Source organism: Theropithecus gelada, chromosome 6 (assembly GCF_003255815.1).
Source record: "Theropithecus gelada isolate Dixy chromosome 6, Tgel_1.0, whole genome shotgun sequence".
In the NCBI taxonomy this organism is placed as follows: domain Eukaryota; kingdom Metazoa; phylum Chordata; class Mammalia; order Primates; family Cercopithecidae; genus Theropithecus; species Theropithecus gelada.
This window is the reverse complement of record NC_037673.1, coordinates 59,294,283-59,313,428: the sequence shown is the minus strand read 5'-3', so window position 1 is coordinate 59,313,428 and position 19,146 is coordinate 59,294,283. Positions and strand designations below refer to the sequence as shown.

Sequence of the window (19,146 nt, the reverse complement as noted above, 5' to 3'; positions counted from 1 at the left end):
GGATCAAGCCCTGAAGAACAACACTTAAAGAGAATGGGGAAGAAGCACCTGTAAAGATTAAAAACGAAAAATCTGAGGAACAGAAGGAAAAGAAGCTCTACTTATTTTTAATTAAGGAATTGTTCTTAATAGAAACCCAAAAGAGCATGTAAAGTTAAAAGCAATGTTATTACTCTTAATAAAACTGCAACCAAAGAGCATATAAAAAAAGCAATGTTATCACTCTTAATAAAACTGCAACCAAAGAGCATATAAAAAAAGCATTTACCATATACTTAGAGCCAAGTTACAGTCAACTCTCAGTATCAGCTATAATTTGAAAAATACACAACCCACATATAATCCCAAAACAATTTCGAACAATGGGCTTATAAAAATAAATTTATGGCTGGACGCAGTGGCTCACACCTGTAATCCCAGCACCTTGGGAGGCCAAGGGAGGCGGATCACGAGGTCAGGAAATCGAGACCATCCCATTCAACATGGTGAAACCCTATCTCTACTAAAAATACAAAAATTAACTGGGCGTGGTGGCACGTGCCTGTAATCCCAGCTACTGAGGAGGCTAAGGCAGGAGAAACGCTTGAACCAGGGAGTTGGAGGTTGCAGTGAGCTGAGATTGCGCCACTGCACTCCAGCCTGGCGACAAAGACTCCATCTCCACACACACACACACACACACACACACACACACACAAATAATAATAGTAATCATTTGGACAGGTCCCCAAATCAATCTATTATGTCAGCACGTTAGCAAGGTGCTATAATCTAATTGTTACCATTTTTCCTGACAATATTGTTGCTCATCTAATTTGAAGCATCCTTACGATGGCATTTGTTCCTGTTTAAATTGTCTAAAGTCTTGTGAGCAAGAGAGTTTAAACACAGGCAGTAGCAAAAGAGACTGCAGAAAACTAGAATGTCTTTGTCAAATTACAGAGCCACAGAGCATTTGTATTGAGTGCAGTAGCTATTTATCATTTTGTTGTAGCTGACAAACTAACTTCTTCTAGGGAAAAGTCCTTCAACTAATTCTTCAAAGAAATCAGATGAAGGGACACATGATGGCCATACAGCAAATACTAGTTGGATTAATAAAAACTCCTGATTAATAAAAAAGTATACCCTAGAAAGGAAAAGCATTATGAAATTAATTATTTGACTTCCAATGCCTGGAACATTAATAGTGCACAAAAATGAATTATGGTCTACAATGAATTAGTATACAGAGGATTTTGGGAACAGACAATCTATGTTCTAATCTCAGATTTGCTACTTATTTTATGTATGACCTTGGACAAGTCAACTTCCTCATTATAACAATATAAGCAAGTTTTGACCAACAGTAGTATTTAATCAAAGAGCTTCCTATGGTTAAATTCTAAGACGTACCTCACTAATTAGGGCCTCTAATTTGTTCTCATTTCTTAAAAATCTTATAGGTGGCCGGGCACTGTGGCTCAAGCCTATAATCCCAGCACTTTGGGAGGCCAAGACAGGTGGATGACCTGAGGTCGGGAGTTCGAAACTAGCATGACCAACATGGAGAAACCCCGTCTCTACTAAAAATACAAAATTAACTGGGCACGGTGGCGCATGCCTATAATCCCAGCTACTCGGGAGGCTGAGGCAGAGGAATTACTTGAACCCGGGAGGCAGAGGTTGCGGTGAGCCGAGATTGCACCATTGCACTCCAGCCTGGGTAACAAGAGTGAAACTACGACTCAAATAAAAAAAAAAATGGGATGGGTGGCTAAAGTTGCCATACACGTGAATCCTTTTTACTATACTATAGCTCATTAAAAAATTGTTCTTCTTACATTGGCCAACAGACTATGCATGACAAAAATGAATGGCAAAATTTTATCTTAATTGTATACCTATATAACTAATCCTCATTCATAAATTATATTTTTTTTGTCATTAATTGGTCCATTATTTGAAGAGTGGTTTAACTTTTAACACCTGAAGTTTGCATCCTCTCCTCCCCAGCCTTTTTTAGGTTCACAGCAAAATTGAGTGGAAGGTATAGAGATTTCCCATATAATCCTTAACCCCACATATACACAGCCTCCCCACTATCAATGCCCTGCACCAGGTACACTCGTTACAATCAATGAACCTATCTTGACACACCATTATCACCCAAAGTCCCTAGTTTACATCAGGGTTGACTCTTGGTATTGTACCAAGAGTCTATTTGGTACAATTTGGTATTGTACCAAAATTCTATGAATTTTGGCATATGTATCGCGACATGTATCCACCTTTATAGTATCATACAGACTAATTTCACTGCCTCTGTGCTGTGCTTATTTATCCCTTTGCTTACCTCTTTTTGCAAGTCCTAAATTGCAAACTGCAGTTTAGAGAGTCTGAATACTGAAATGGCACTTAGAATCCTAAGGATGAAAAAGAGAAGGCAAATGCCAGGACAGAAAAAACAGGCCAAAAGTAAGAGCAAAGAAAAAGTGAAAAAGAGCAGCTGCATTTCAAGAAACAAAACACTTCAATCCTTAAAGAGCTGATGCCATATTATGTGTGTACTGCTTTTCCTTCTCATTCCGTTCCAAGAATTCTGAGAGGGTCCTGGCTAACACACTATATAGCTCAGTATTAAGAAGGCAAAGTACTCAGTTATAGCTTAAGCAAATTCCCACTGCAGGTAAACATGCAATGGAAGTGATTTATACCTTAAACTCACTTACTTTTAGGATATTAGTGGCAAAAACTATATGCAGCCTGAGTTGGATGCTCTCCTTGATATTACCTTGATAGGCTCTACAGTCCTCTACACCGTATTCTTGAATAGGGTTAGCTTGATGAAATAAAACTGAAGAGATTTAAAAACTATACTCAGACTTTCCAAATGTTAAGTAAGTCCTCTCCTTTCAACTCATCTGCCTTTATTCAGCACAAGTGATATACTGCAAAATAACATCAATTCTTCTTGCAGTGTGTTCTGCATATCATTTGTTCCTTAATCATTGCTCACCCTCCTAGAATGATGAAATCTTATCCATGCTACCTCTCATTTTCAGTACTACTCTCCCTCTAATCTATCACTAATCACTAACTCCTATTACTGCTCTTAGGAGATTAAGTCCTATAGTAGTTTCCAGGTGTCCTAGAAATTAATTCCAAGATCCTTACCTTACCTCTGTTTCCAGGTCTTTAATAGGGTGTCCCAGATTATCCCTCCTTCCATATCTTCCTCATCATCCTGCCCTCTGCCTGTTTTAAACGCCCTTCACCGGACAGTTCTGTTTCCAGTCAGGGACTTCCTCCATGCTGTCCTACATGGCTAGAATGCCTCCTTCCCCTCAGGGCAACCTACTGGTCATCTTCCTCTTACCATTTAAACTTCATTCTCCACGAAGTCTTGTCAGACACTCTGTTAGGAGATACCACTTTTACTAAAATAATGGATCACAACACTGGCTATACCCTGGAATCACGAATGTGTGACAAGTTAAGCTTCACCAGTATGTGAGGTGCCTTACAGTAAAATACTGATACCTAGACTACATACCAGAGAGACTCTCTAGGTAAAAGAACCAGATATTGGCTGTGGTGGGTTGCCTTTTTTTTTTGGTCTGTTTTTTTCCACAGCCCCACAGGTGATCTACTGAGCAGCCAGAGTTATGAACAGGCTGAGCATTCTTTAATCCAAAATGCTCCAAAATCTGAAACTTTTTGAGCACCAACATGACACCACAGTGGAAAATTCCACACACGACCTCGTGATAGGTTGTGGTCAAAATGCAGGCATCAGGCCGGGTGTACTGGCTCACACCTATAATCCCAGCACTTTGGGAGTCTGAGGCAGGCGGATCACTTGAGGTTAGGAGTTTGAGACCAGCCTGGCCAACATGGTGAAACCCTGTCTCTACTAAAAATACAAAAATTAGCTGGGGATGGTGGCACATGCCTGTAATCTCAGCTACTCGGGAGGCTGAGCCAGGAGAATCACTTGAACCCAGGATGCAGAGGTTGCAGTGAGCCAAGATCACGCCACTGCACTCCAGCCTGGGTGATAGAGTGAGACTCCATCCTAAAAAAAAAAAAAAAAAAAAAAAGTTCATTCTTAGCACAGTGTAGACACTCAGCAAATTTTACCACAAGTTTGTTTCCTGCTGATCCTGTCTTTCCTGTAGGTAAAATTTGGTCAAAATTAATGCCAAAACCTACAAAAACCTCGAGAAAAAGTCTTCAAAAGTAAATAAAACATAGCCCAGGCAGGAACCTGATTCTTACAGTTCCTTGGCCATAATACATAAGGAGGTTATATCCAAATTACACATAACCACCAGTAGCTGGATCTACTGCTATTTTCATGCTCTGCTTCCTTGGTCTCTGTTTGTTTGTTTCTTTGTTTTGAGACAGTGACTTGTTCTGTCACCCAGATTGGAGTGCAGTGGCATGATCACAGCTCACTCATAGCCCCACCTTGTCCTCCTGAGTAGCTGGGACTACAGTCACACGCTACCAGGCCTGGCTAATTTTATTTTTTGTAGAAATAGGGCCTCATCATGTTGCCCAGGCTGGTCTCCAACTCCTGGCTTCAAGCAATCCTCCCGCCTAGGCCTCCCAAAGTGCTGGGATCACAGGCACGAGACACCACACCAAGCCAGTCTCTATTTACAAGTACCCCAACCCAGGATTTCTAGAGAGAAACCTGCTGTCAGGTGCTGGTCTGCCAAAAACTTAAAATTGAATAAGTTTGGCCAGGTATGGTGGCTCACATCTGTAATCCCAGTACTTTGGGAGTCCAAGGAGGGAGCATTGCTTGAGGCCAGGAGTTCAAGACCAGCCTAGTCAACATAGCAAGACCCCGTCTCTACAAACAATACAAAAATTAGCTATGCACGGTTGTGCATACCTGTAGTCCTAGCCACTTGGGAAGTTAAGTGAGAGGATTGTTTGAGTCCAGGAGTTGGAGGCTGCAGTGAGCTATGATCATGCCACGCACTCCAGCCTGGGTGACAGAGCAAAACCCCCTAAAAAAAATTCCTCTTGAGGCCGGGCGCGGTGGCTCAAGCCTGTAATCCCAGCACTTTGGGAGGCCGAGACGGGCGGATCACGAGGTCAGGAGATCGAGACCATCCTGGCTAACATGGTGAAACCCCGTCTCTATTAAGAAATACAAAAAACTAGCTGGGCGAGGTGGCGGGCGCCTGTAGTCCCAGCTACTCGGGAGGCTGAGGCCGGAGAATGGCGTGAACCTGGGAGGCGGAGCTTGCAGTGAGCTGAGATCTGGCCACCGCACTCCAGCCTGGGTAACAGAGCAAGACTCCGTCTCAAAAAAAAAAAAAAAAAAAAATTCCTCTTGATACCAAAACAATTTAAAAGTTATAAACTTATACTCAAATAGGTACTAGAAGATAGAAAATAGGCTAATAATGACAATGTCAATTTCAATTGGCTGACTACGGCTATCAGGGCTGATAATGCTGTGTTAAGAACTCTGAGACTGGCTGGGCGCAGTGGTTCAAGCTTGTAATCCCAGCACTTTGGGAGGCTGAGGTGGGTGGATCATGAGGTCAGGAGTTCGAGACTAGCCTAGCCAACGTGGTGAAACCCCCATCTCTACTAAAAATACAAAAAACTTAGCTGGGCATGTTGGTGCACGCCTATAATCCCAGCTACTTAGGAGGCTGAGGCAGGAGAATCGCTTGAAACCAGGAGGGAGAGGTTGCAGTGAGCCGAGGTCATGCCACTGCACTCCAGCCTAGGCAACAAGAGCACAACTCCCTCTCAAAAAAACAAAACAGAACAAAACAAAAAACAAAACAACAAAAAAAACTCTGAGGCTAAATTCATCAGGAAAGCATGCTAGGAGGGATCATGGATATTGGTCATACAGAAGAGATGGCATATATGACATGTATTTTCCATCTAAAAGGTCCATAACTTCAGGAGTCTAACTAAAAAGACTAATCTTTAAAAGGAAAGTAGTAATAATGTACACACAAAATGGCAAACTTCTATCGATACTAATCACACTATAGATGAATCACTTATTTACTTGTTTGTGAGGGCAGGAACTATTTTTGCTTTATTCTGTTTTTGTATCTCCAACACTTATCAAAATGTCTGATACATAGCAGGCTGTTAATAGAAGTGTATTCAATGAAATCTGCAAAAAAAAAAAAAAAAAAAAGGAAAAGAAAAGAAATGTAAGACCACATTATTTTGATATGCCATAATCACTTAAGGTCTATACTCCAAATATCACACACCCTAGTGAATGATCCACTGAATTTCATGTTTTATCGTAGTGGGTAACGAGATCCTCAAACTCATGGGCTCAAGCAATTCTCCTGTTTTGGCCTCCCAAAGTGCTGGGATTACAGGCACGAACTACGATGCTCAACCTAGAAACATGACTTTTAAAAGGAACACTTCCCTCACTCATATTACTCTTGGGGGATAGTTTAATATGGTGAAATTCTAATGTCTATTTTCACTTAGCACTATAATATCATTCATATTACTTTAGCTAAAAGAGCTGGAAGATAACTTAACCTGTATTTGTTCTACAACTGAACCAGAAGAATAAAGATTAGTTTTATCCAAGGTTTAAAAATTGTATCTGTTCTTAAGCTTAAGAATCATAATCTCAAAACAAACACCTTAAAATTATTTTAGGTTACAAAACAGAGGTGTTAAAATTAAAGGAGATGGCTGAATCCAAGAATCAAACTTTGCAAAAGATTAATGTTATATTAATCACAACTATACTTATGACTAGAAAGAATGGAGTCTAGATGATCTCTCAAGGAATCTTGTTCTGGATTTTCCACACTCTTGCCCCTTGTCTCATTTGAGCACACAAGATTTAACTGGCTCTTTGCTATTTTCTCTAGCATTTTAGCAATCATGACACATAAAACAAGTTGACACACAGCCTTTCCTCAGAGTTTCAAATCTTTGTCGTAAGAATCAAGTGGCTAGGCGATGAATATAGATTCCTGGCTTTCTGTGGTACTTTTGGAAGCAATAAGTAAGTGACTATTTTAAGTTTTTTGCGCTTCTTTCATAGTAGTGGAAAGAATTTTACTACAGGGGTTTGTATGTCTCAAAAAAATTACTGAAGTATACAACTTCACACCATAATCAGCTAACATTTGTCTGCAGCACTTAAGAGAGCTGGGAGTGAAGGGATTTAGGCTTTGGCCCAGGATATGCCCCTTATCAGCCATGTGATCTTGGCAAATAATCCAACCTCAGATTCTTCACCTATAAACCGATAATCTGCCATCTTCCTATCCTGCTTACCTCACAGAGTTCCTGTGAGGATCCAATTAGTTAACATGTCTTGAAGCACTTGGAAAACTATTAAGCCCTAACAAATACGTATACAGAAACATTATCGTCCTAGTCCTCAGGCAAAAGGGAACTATTAGGTCACAAATTCCCCTATTCCATCTCACCCGCATAATCAATCACATAATTGTACCTAAAGAACAACTGTATTGCTACATGGCTCATCTTTATTACTTAAATTTACACACTCTATTCTCCAGAAGCCTATATAATGACGTGTAAAGATGAACCAGCAGAAGAAAAATGTGGCAAAGCATATAAAGAGTTCGGCCATTTAAAATCTTTTCTGAAGATTTTCTTTGCCTGTCCTGAACCCCAAAATTCCTGATGGGTCCTCGGAAATTGTCAATTGCCTCTTGATTTCAGATGTTACAAGGAACTCTTTACACCAACACTTAACTAAGAAACAAGAATATTCTCCTCCCACAATTTTAGGTTTTATGAACTTGTAGTAACATATCACTTCTTACCAGGGATCATTCTAATCAAGCTCTGTAACACTGCTCACTGGTGCCTTTCTCTCAAGTAAGAAGTAATTTCCTACATCTTGACTGGGCTGTAAAAAGCGGTATATGGTTCCAAAATAACAGAGAATTCCTCCTTTACTGTCATAGTTCTTGATAGTCTGATTTCTATGCTGAGCATGTCAGGTTCCTGGCCGTCACTGACAAGCTGTATGAATCTAGATAAGTCACTTATGGTGATCTGGGACTCAAGTTCCACATTTATAAAAATGAAAACTAGTTTATCTCCAAAAATCTTTCTGGTGGAAATATTCTAAGATTCTTTTCAGATCACATGTATCAATACAGTCACAGTATTGTGACTAAGAGACCCCCTCAAAGAACAATCCCATATTAGCTGCAGCTTCCAAATGTTCAACATTTCTCATTTCTCCCCCAGTACCCAAAGGGTAGTCACAGCTACTATAGAACTGTTAACAGTGCAGCTTAAAAAACAAAAAATAACTAGCTACGCGACAGAAAGATTGTAGGTTTTTTTAAGAGTCAGTGGGTTTTAAAAAGGGAAAGGAATTGAATCAGAAAAATAGAAGACACATGTAAGAAAATATACCAGTCCAATTTCATACCAGGTTATCTCCTGCGGCAGGGAATAATCTTAGGAGTCCAATCCTAACCCCTGTCACTGATAACCTTAGAATACCAGAAAAGTCAGATTAACCTTAGCAGATCACTCAATTTCAATTAACGATGTAGATCCTGACTAAGAGGCCAGTGGGAAGTAGAGGGCCAGAGTAGGGAGGTAGCAGTACAGAGAAGCATAGATGGAAGGTTTTGCTTCCAGCTAAGACGTCATTCTAATGATTAATTAAAATGTTTGAAAACAAAAAATCCAATAATGTATGATTTATTCAAAAACGATGTGCAAGGAACTTTGCTAGGCATCAAGGGGTGGAGGTGGGGGTGAGAGTGGGGGTAACGACACACAGATGCATTCAGAGAATTTAAGAGTCATTAGAGGCTGGGTGCAGTGGCTCACACCTGTAATCCCAGCAGTACTTTGGGAGGCTGAGGTGGGTGGATCACTTGAGGCCAGGAGTTCGAGACCAGCCTGGCCAACGTGGCAAAAACCTGTCACTACTAAAAATACAAACATTAGCCAGGCATGGTGGCACACACCTGTAGTCCCAGCTACTTGGCAGGCTGAGGTATGAGAATCGCTTGAACCCGGCAGGCAGAGGTGCAGTGAGTGGAGATCGCACCACTGACAGAGCGAGACTCCGCTCAAAAAAAAAAAAGAAGTATTAGTTATTAGTAAGTCCCATTACCCCATGCAGTTTAAAAACATAATATTAAGAATATGTACCCACAGGTATGAGCTGAGAGGAGTTGAAAAAAAAAAAGTTACAGACCCAAACATTAATACTTAAGGAAATACGCTATCTCATGAATAACACAGAATAATCTAGGAATTCAGATGCTGACTGAATTTATCTGGTTTTAGTAATCAGTGAAGACTCATTAGGATAGTTTTCATCATGGTCTTGAAAAATAGGAATAAGCTCATTTTAGTGTACCTGTCTGCCCTTGGAATACGTTTATTAGTATAAGAGCATCACTGATGGGAAAAGCATGGTCTGAAATAGGGACATGGATCACCATCAGCAAGGAAAAAGAAAAACATCAAGTCACCAGTTAATAATGGTCTGAAGCGGGACATGGATGAAGCTGGAAACCATTATTCTGAGCAAACTATCACAAGGACAAAAAAACAAACATCGCATGTTCTCACTCATAGGTGGGAACTGAACAAGAGAACACTAGGACACAGGAAGGGAAACATCACACACCCTGGCCTGTCATGGGGTCGGGGGAGGGGAGAGGGGCAGCATTAGGAGATACACCTAATGTAAATGAGCAGTTAATGGGTGCAGCACACCAACATGGCACATGTATAAATATGTAACAAACTTGCACATGTTCCCTAGAACTTAAAGTAAAACTTAAAGTAGAACTTAAAACATGTTGTGCACGTGTTCCCTAGAACTTAAAGTATTAAATAAAATGGTCTGAAGCAGCCCTTCTTTACTCATGTCATTTCTACTGTCTCAGATATTAGTGTTTATCCAACTGCAAAGTGTATTTTTGTTATAATAACCACTAGTGTTTTATCCAATATACATCTGTTACGGAAGTGAGAGGAAGCAAACAAGCTTCTTTAAAATGAAAAAGGGAAAGCTTGAGGGGCATTCTACCAGACGTGATTTCTACTGTGAAACACTACTGTCCAATGCAAATGATCCTTCCCTTCTTTCCAAGTTCTCTACTAATCTTCTGCCTTCCACCAACTCCATTATGCATCTGAGGCACATAAAAAGATACATGACCATAGGTTAGGATAATAACACACGATAATGACTTCCATAATTTCTTATAGGCAAACCGCTTTTGAAACGTGGTTTTAGGTTAGTAGCACTTATGTAAGAACACAAAGGTCTTGTATGTCTGGGAACTTCTGGTATAGGCTGAAGGTGAAGGCTGAAAAAAACCAAAACCACTTCAAGTTCAATAAATTTAAATAAAATATGCTCCATAAAAGTTAAAATGTATACATCAAATATCATATGCTTTTTTCTGATAAGATTTCAAAGTTAACATCTATACTAATAAAGACTTAAAAGAGTGTAAAGAATTTACACATTTTATTGCACCCTAATTTTTAAAAAAATAAATTTCATTGTGCGTATCTGAGCTTTACAACATGATGCTATGGAATATAGACAGCAAAATGGTGAAGCAGATTAACATAGCTATCATTTCACATAATTACTTCTTTAACAACAGCTGCTAAAATCTACTTATTTAACAAAAATCTCGAATACAATTTTACTAACATTGGTACCCCTGTATCTCTAAACTTGTTCATCCTACATATCTGCTATTTTGTATCGACCTACATCTCCCCATTTCCTCTCCTTTCCCCCACCAGCAGTAGTAACCACTGTTTCATCCTGTGTATTTTAGCTCCTTAAAAAAATATTCTACATGAGTGAGATTATGCAATATTTTCCTTAGTGTCTGGCTTATTTCATTTAACTTAATGTCCTTCCAAGTCCATCTACGTTGTGGTAAATAGTAGGATCTCCTTTTTTAAGGCTGAATAATGTTCCATTGTGCGTTGTCTATACACACATACACACAGAACAATTTCTTAGCCATTCGTCACCCATCGATGGACATTTAGGACATTTAGGTTGTTCCCCTATCTTGGCTACTGTGAATAATGCTGCAATGAACACGAGACTGCAGATATCTTCACAAAGTGGTGATTTCCTCTCCCTTGGGGGTATACCCAGGACAGGGGTTGCTGTGCACCCAGAATCTTCAAAACAATATGTAAATCCTACTTTTGCTGGTATACTGTGAACTCGTATTTACCTAAAAAAAAATGACATTAACAGCACTCTTTCAAGAAAGTAATTTGAAGAGAAAATACAAAAGAAACCTCAACCGAAGTAAAGAAGGTATCTCTTTCCCATCAGTGTTATTGGTAACTTCTAAAGCCCTAAGCGGTATAATTTATCTTTTCATATACAGGATAATGATGGTTTCAGTTGTTACCACAAATTACCTCAAATATAATGGAGGAAAAAAATCATTAGCTATATAGGGTCTTCCAATATATCATACACACAACATGAAAATCAACCTAGCTTCACATAACTTGGTCAAACCTGGCAGAATCCAAGGGGGGCGGGAACGCGAGAGCCAAGTTACTACTGACTAGGCTAGGCTAAAGGCCAATACATAAGCCACAAATAAGAGGGCAGGCGCGGGGGCTCACGCCTGTAATCCCAACACGTTGGGAGGCCGAGGCGGATGGATCACCTGAGGTCAGGAGTTCGAGACCAGCCTGGTCAACATGGTGAAACCCCCGTCTCTACTAAAAATACAAAAAATTAGCTGGGCGTGGTGACGGGCGCCTGTAATCCCAGCTACTCGGGAGGCTGAGGCAGAAGAATAGCTTAAACACGGGAGGTGGAGGTTGCAGTGGGCCGAGATCGCACCACTGCATTCCAGCCTGGGTGAAACTCCGTCTCAAAAAAAAGAAAAAAGAAAAAAAAGGAGTCGATATGAGATGAAGTCAGGAACACTGCTCAACTCGAGATTATCACACAGCTCTCGTTCTTTCAATATTGGTACCTAAAGAAAATAATTTCACTTATCTCCCTCCGTGCATTTATTCCTTTACAATATGAATTATTTCCAATCTGGCTGGCATATCTGACTCCACACCCCAAGCTAGTGACATAAAACATTTTCCCCAAGAGAAACCTACAGAAAGATACATAAGCCTAAGGCTCTTAAAAAAAAAAAAAAATGAGGCATGTGTCTTCACCTCGCCTTACACTTTTCTCAGTTACCTCTCCCGAGGGTGTGAAAATATCAACATCCGGTCGCCCACCCCCACACCCTCTCAGCAGTGCCTCGCATTGACTCTGCCCATCCCCTATCCTTCCCTTTACATTCTCATCACCTTGGAGAAGCCCATCGAATATTTCTTCGCATTGCTCCCCCACCCTTATTCATGGCTCAGCGCGATATTCTCCACATCTTTCTCCCAAGGAAGTGGCAAAAAAGAAAGCAGCATGGTCGAGGACGAAAGCCGGGGAGGTCTGACAACCAGACGGCAGTTTAAGGCGACAGGATTGGCTCTTTTCCCCCATCTCGGCCTCCGACCAGCAGTCGGTTCTCTAAACGTGAAATCGCTGGTCTTCCCGCTCCCCCACCCCCATCCCCGTCAGAGGCCAGGCCGGTAAAATGCGAAGACCGCGGGGAAGCGCAAGGCAGGGTCATCCCTAACGAAGCCCGCTCCCTCCCGGGCTGGTGTCCCCGGGGGGGGGGGGGCTGGAGATTGCGGGCGGAGGAGCGAGCGGCCCCCGCCCAGAGACCCCCGGAGACGCGACCCTCGACACCCAGGCCCTTTCCCCACCTGGCTTCCCTCCCCCGCGGCCCGGCCCGGAGAACTGCAGCGGCGCCCGGGCGGACCCCACGCCGGCCTCACTGGCACACACACCACACACAAAAGCGCCGCGGCCGCCGCCTTCCCGCCCCCACAGCCCGGCGAAGCAATCAATGAGGCGGCCGGCGCCCGCGTCCCCTCAGTGCACACCCGAACGCGGGGCCGAGCGGTCCAGCGGGGCTAGCAGCGCGGCTCACCATCGCTGCGCTTGATCTCCACGTAAATCCCGATCTGGATCTTGCCGAAGTTGGCCGTTGCCATCACCTCATCTGGAGCAGCGGCAGCGGGCCGAGGGAGGGGGACCGGAGAACGGAAAAGGCGGGGAGGGGGCGGGGTAGGTGTGGGAGGGGGAGCGGCTGCCCGCGGCCGCGCCGGCCCGGGCGACAGCGTGAACGCGAGCGGGGCCGCGAGGAGCAGTTGTGGGGAAGCAGGCGGAGGCCCCGGGCCTGCAGGCCGGCAGGAGGACGCGCACGCCGGGGAGTCGGGGTGAAGCTAGGGCCGGGGCCGTGAGGCGGCGCGGGGTAGAGTGGGAGGACCCGCGCCGCCTGCCAGGGAGCCGACGCTGGGGAGGCGGGGCGCCGCGCGCCTGCGCAGAGCGCGCCTCGGCGTTTCTTCTTCCTCTTCGGCTTGCCTCTCCCGACTGCCTCCAGGTGGCCCCGCCCAGCTCTGCAGCGGGGCGGGCGGCGGCCGCGGCTTACCCGGCCGCTGTAGCGGTGCGCTCTCGGCCCGGCCCCCAGCTAGCCGGCGTCGTGTTTGATTTCAGCGCGCGGCCTAGAAGACGCGGGAAGCGTCGCGCTGAGCTTTCTTGCCCTCTCGCTTCTGTGAATTGGCGCTGTTGCCGGAATGGGTTAAAGGCCACGTGGTTTTAGGGCTTTCCAGCGGGCAGAGGGATGTGAATTCAAGGGCCCTCCGTTGACAGTATGGGCTGGGTGTTTTCATAGGAAGGTGGCACCCCCTATTTCCGCTTACAGGTGGCTGACCCAAGCAGTCCTCCCAAGCACACTTGGTTCAGGTTTCCCATTCAGTTACGCTGGAAGGGAAGAAACACCTTTGAGGTGTCACCTACCCTAAATCGAAATGAAGATCCACCCCTTTGTAGTCTTGCCTTGTAGTTCATCACGCTCAATAAGGAAGCTCCGTGGTGGGACGTCCTTAACTGTTCAGGTTATGAGGCATCAGATGCTGGTGTCCTGTTTCTGCTGAGGATTCAAGACTTACTTGCCTTGCCCTGTAAAGCCAACAACTGTGACTCAATGGAATAAGGCAGACACATAAGGTTGACTAGGGAATGTGTCTTTCTGCAGTCATTTAATTAGTCTGACCACATCAGCAATGTGGAAAGCAAGACTCTCCATCCTGGCAGAGCAGGAAGGCCACGTGGACCGGGGCCCGGGAAACTGTATTTATAGCACCGTGTAAAAACCTCCAAACGTCTAACTCCTGCTTGTTGTACTGGCAATTGATATGTAGGAAACGACACTTTTCATGGCCTACTTTTCCCAGTCATTGTTTTTTGTTGTTGTTTTGTTTTGTTTTTGAGAGGGAGTCTTGCTCTGTGGCTCAGGCTGGAGTGCAGTGGCGCGATCGCCTTTCACTGTAATCTCCGCCTCCTGGGTTCAAGTGATTCTCATGCCTCAGCCTTCTGAGTAGCTGGGATTACAGGCCCGCGCCACCAGGCCCGGCTCATTTTTGTATTTTTAGTAGAAGACGGGGTTTCACCATATTGGCCAGGCTAGTCTCAAACTCTTGACCTCAGGTGATCCACCCGCCTCCGCCTCCCAGAGTGCTGGGATTACAGGCATGAGCCACCGCGCCCGGCCTTCCCTAGTCATTGTTAATCTCCCTGTAACAATAACTACAAATATACAATTTACAATTTAAAAATTGGAAACTGGATATATACATCAGTGCTTATCTGGATATATGTGTCCTCCTAGAGTTTTCAATCTAAGTCATCAAGTAGGTCCTTTAAAAACTGTTAAAAGACTGGCTTCATCTGTAGCTTGAACATATTGAAGGTATCCTTGTCAAAAGAACAATCCTATTGAATCCATTCTAAAGTGTGTATAATTTCTATTAAAACACACACACACACACACACACTGGATAGACAATGTGGAAAATAACTTCTTTTACATTCCAGAAATGACATCACTCTTGAGAACCCCTGTTTCAAATGAAATTTGACCAAATCAGGGTTTAGCTTTTATTTTTTCTATAATTTTGGGAGTTTTATCTGAACTCTTTGAGCTCCTGTCTAGAATTCATTTTCTGATGTCTCTGCAACTGAGGTATACAACATCTATTTATATTTTATTTATACTTTATAAAGAATGCAAAGAAATCAAGCTATACAGCTCAAAGTTAACATTGCTTCATGAAATATTATTATTCTTATTATTAGTATTATTTGAGACAAAGTCTCGGTCTGTCGTCCCCAGGCTGAAGTGCAGTGGCATGATCTCGGCTCACTGCCACCTCCACGTCGTGGGTTCAAGTTATTCTCCTGCCTCAGCCTCCCAAGTAGTTGGGACTACAGGCGTGTGCCACTACGCCCAGCTAATTTTTTGTATTTTTAAAATAGAGACGGGTTTCACCGTGTTAGCCAGGATGGTTTCGATCTCCTGACCTCATGATCCACCCGCCTCGGCCTCCCAAAGCGCTGGGATTACGTGAGCCACCACACCCAGCCCATAAAATATTTTTTGTATCATGGTTGCTGACACATACCTTACACTCTGTAGTTTATATGGTTAGTCTTAACCTTTAATCCATATAAAAGGTATTTTTAAAATACATACATTGTTTTGCTCCATAAAAATGTATGACATAACACTTAACAAACACAAAACTTTTCCTTTATAAGACATACCCGGGGCCGGGCGTGGTAGCTCAAGCCTGTAATCCCAGCACTTTGGGAGGCCGAGACGGGTGGATCACGAGGTCAGGAGATCGAGACCATCCTGGCTAACACGGTGAAACCCCGTCTCTACTAAGAAATACAAAAAACTAGCCGGGCGAGGTGGCAGGCACCTATAGTTCCAGCTACTCAGGAGGCTGAGGCAGGAGAATGGCGTGAAAGGTGACAGAGCGAGACTCCGTCTCAAAAAAAAGACATACCCAAAAGGCTTACGTTTTTTTGGTACACATCAGCATATGTATTTACCAAGACTTTCATTATGGGCTTTGTATGATAGTGGCTTCCTGAAGAGTAGCCATAAATACATACAATGTGACTATGTTTCCTTCAACATCCTGGATCAAAGATTCTAACTGTGGCTCAGACATTAACAAGATGTATAATCCTAACTAGAACTACTACTAATAAGACCCTGAAGTGGTAACTACTAATTAATCACTAAGATATATATACCCTACTAAGAACTACTGTTTTTATTAGGATTATATAGTCTGCACTCAGACATTTGTTCAATGAGTTAACTTCTTAAACTGCTCAGTATCTCAGTTACCTCTTTGATCAACCTGGAATAATAACTTACATTCTCTCAATCACAGAAATTTTTTGTGAGGACAAATAAAATGTGATAGTGCCTTGATATTTATAGGTTTTTTTTTTTTTTTTTTTGAGATGGAATCTCACTCTATCGCCCAGACTGGAGTGCAATGGCGTGATCTCAGCTCACTGCAACCTCTGTCTCCCGGGTTCAAGCAATTCTCCTGCCTCAGCCTCCTGAGTAGCTGGGATTACAGGCGCCCGCCACTACGCCCGGCTAATTTCTGTATTTTTAGTGGAGATGGGGTTTCACCATGTTGGGTAGGCTGGTCTCAAACTCCCGACCCCGGATGTTCTGCCCGCCTCAGCCCCCCAGAGCGCCGGGATTACAGGCGTGAGCGACCGCGCCTGGCCTATAATTTGTTTCATGAAAGTAAACCATCCTATAAAATATAACCCAGGCCACGTGCTGTGGCTCATACCTGTAATCCCAGCACCTTGGGAGGCCTAGACAGGAAGATCCCTTGAGCTCAGGAGTTTCAGACCAGACACTTGTAGTCACATTCTGCTCAGTGAAAATACCAGGTGAAAGGCTACTGAAGTGATCACTTAGATAATGCAAAAGAGATAATATCATTTTTTTCTTAAAACCTATAGCTGGCTTCCCAGAATAAAATCTAAATTATTTACAAAAGTCTACGCGATCTAGCTCTGGCTTCCTCAGCAGACTCATCTGGCACTGCTCTCCTCTCACTCTGCTCCATTTTCGCAGAAGTGCTTTCTGTCCCCTAAATCAGTCAAGATCTCTGATCAGGATGGCTGCTCTTGCTCAACTTTTCATGTGACTGATTTCATCTTCCAGATCTCAGTCAAAAATCACTCCTGGAAAAAGCCTTTCCTTGTCCCTCACCTTACCCCCACTTTTCTCAATCTGTCTCTCCTCCTCAACACTAAAGTAACATCCTCAAGGGTAGAAATCTTGCCTAAAATTCTTCACTCTATCTTTGGCACATAGAAGGGTACCTGGAACACAGCTGCTCAGCAAATACTTGTTGAATGAATGAAGGAAAAGTTTGATAAGGAGAAGTTTGATAATTTGTTACATGTTGCCAAATTTATAGTCTTAGATAGTCTTTTCCTTTTTTTTTTTTTTTTTTTTTTTTTTGAGATGGAGCCTCACTGTCACCCAGGCTGGAGTGCAGTAGCATGATCTCAACTCACTGCAACCTCTGCCTTCTGGGTCTAAGCGATTCACTAGAATTAAGAGATTCTCACGCCTTAGCCACACGAGTACCTGGGATTACAGGCATGTGCCACCACACCGGGCTAAGTTTTATATTTTTTGTAGAGGACAGGGTTTTACCAATTTGGCTAAGCTGGTCTTGAACTCTTGACCTCAAGTGATCCACTCACCTCAGCCTCCCAAAGTGCTGGGATTAGAGGCATGAGCCACTGCACCTGGCCCATCTTTTCTCTTTCTGAATAAGCTCAATTGGTAATAAATTTTCTCATTTATATGACCCAGACAATCAATATTTAATGTTTCAGTCTTCTGAACCTCAAAAATCTCTAGCAGATGTAGATTAGTGTATATGTAATAAATGTTTATAAAAAGTTTAGGCTGGCACAGTGGCTTGTGCCTGTAATCCTAGTGCTTTGGAGGCTGAGGCGGGAGAGTTTTTTGAACCCAGGAGTTTGAGGGTACAGTGAGCTGTGATCCTACCATTACACACAGCCTGGGTGACAGAGTGAAACCCTGTCTCAAAAAATAAAAAATAAAAAAGTTTTAAAACAAAAAGAGTATAAAGTAAAATGAAAGGGAAAGCCCTCGTTGCCCTCCAAGTCCCATTTTCTGGAAGTGGCCACTGTCAAGTATCATATTAATCCAATAATTCTCAATCTTTATTGGGCATAAGAGTCATATGGGATGATTGTTATGCAGACTCTTGGGTCCTATCATCAGAGATTGTGATTCAGTAGATCTAGTTTGAAGTGTAGGAATATGCACTTTTTTAACATTCACTCCAGGTCAGGTGATGATGCTTTGAAAAATGTATTTTACAAAAAATTTTAAGCCTGGGCAACATAGTAAAACCTTGTTTCTACAAAAAAATAAAAAATTAGCTGGGTGAGGTGGTGCGTGCCTCTAGTTCCAGCTACTACTCTGGAGGCTGAGGCAGGAAGATGGCTCGAACCCAGGAATTCAAGGCCACAGTCAGCTATGATTGCACCACTGCACCACTCGCCTGACACAGTGAGACCATATCTCTAAAAATAAAATAAAATAAAATAAAATAAAATAAAATAAAATAAATTTTATTATATAAATGATTTTTCCTGTGTGATTAATATTTTAAAGAAATCATGCTGTATATACTGTTCTGAAACTTTCTTTTTTAAAAAAGTACGTATATATATACATTTTTTTTGAGACAGGATCTCACTCTGTCACCCAGACTGGAGTGCAGTGGCACAATCATGTGTCACTGCAGCCTCCACCTCTGAGGCTCAAGTGATCCTCCCTCCTCTCAGCCTCCCAATTAGCTAGGACTATAGGTATGTACCACCATACCTGGCTAATTTTTGTATTTTTTTGTAGAGATGTGGTTTCGCCATATTGCCCAGGCTAGTTTCAAACTCCTGATCTCAAGTGATCCTCCTGCTTCAACCTCCTAAAGTGTTGGGATTACAGGCGGGAGCCACCGTACCCAGCCTAAAATATATTTAGGACTTCTTTTCATGCCAGTGTTCATAGATCTATCTCTATTTTAATATCTGACTATTATTCTACTGTATGTGTGGATAATAGGGGAATGTGTAAGCAAACAGATGGATATTTGGGTTGTTTCCATTTTATCTTTTGCTTTTATCAACAA

The 19,146-nt window shown here is 42.8% G+C and overlaps 1 protein-coding gene across 4 annotated transcripts in view; it reads right to left on the bottom strand.

The window, feature by feature from the left end:
• KIF2A (kinesin family member 2A) overlaps positions 1-13,388 on the bottom strand; it is an 86,361-nt gene extending 72,973 nt beyond the window's left edge. For 3 of the 4 annotated variants that reach the window (XM_025389460.1, XM_025389461.1, XM_025389462.1), the window contains exon 1: positions 13,014-13,388. In XM_025389460.1, coding sequence (XP_025245245.1) covers positions 13,014-13,077 — 64 coding nt within the window. In that variant the 5' untranslated portion in view covers positions 13,078-13,388. Of the gene's footprint in view, positions 1-11,019; positions 11,232-13,013 lie in introns of all 4 variants that reach the window. The other variant, XM_025389464.1, reaches the window with a different exon arrangement.
• Between the last annotated feature and the right edge of the window lie 5,758 nt (positions 13,389-19,146).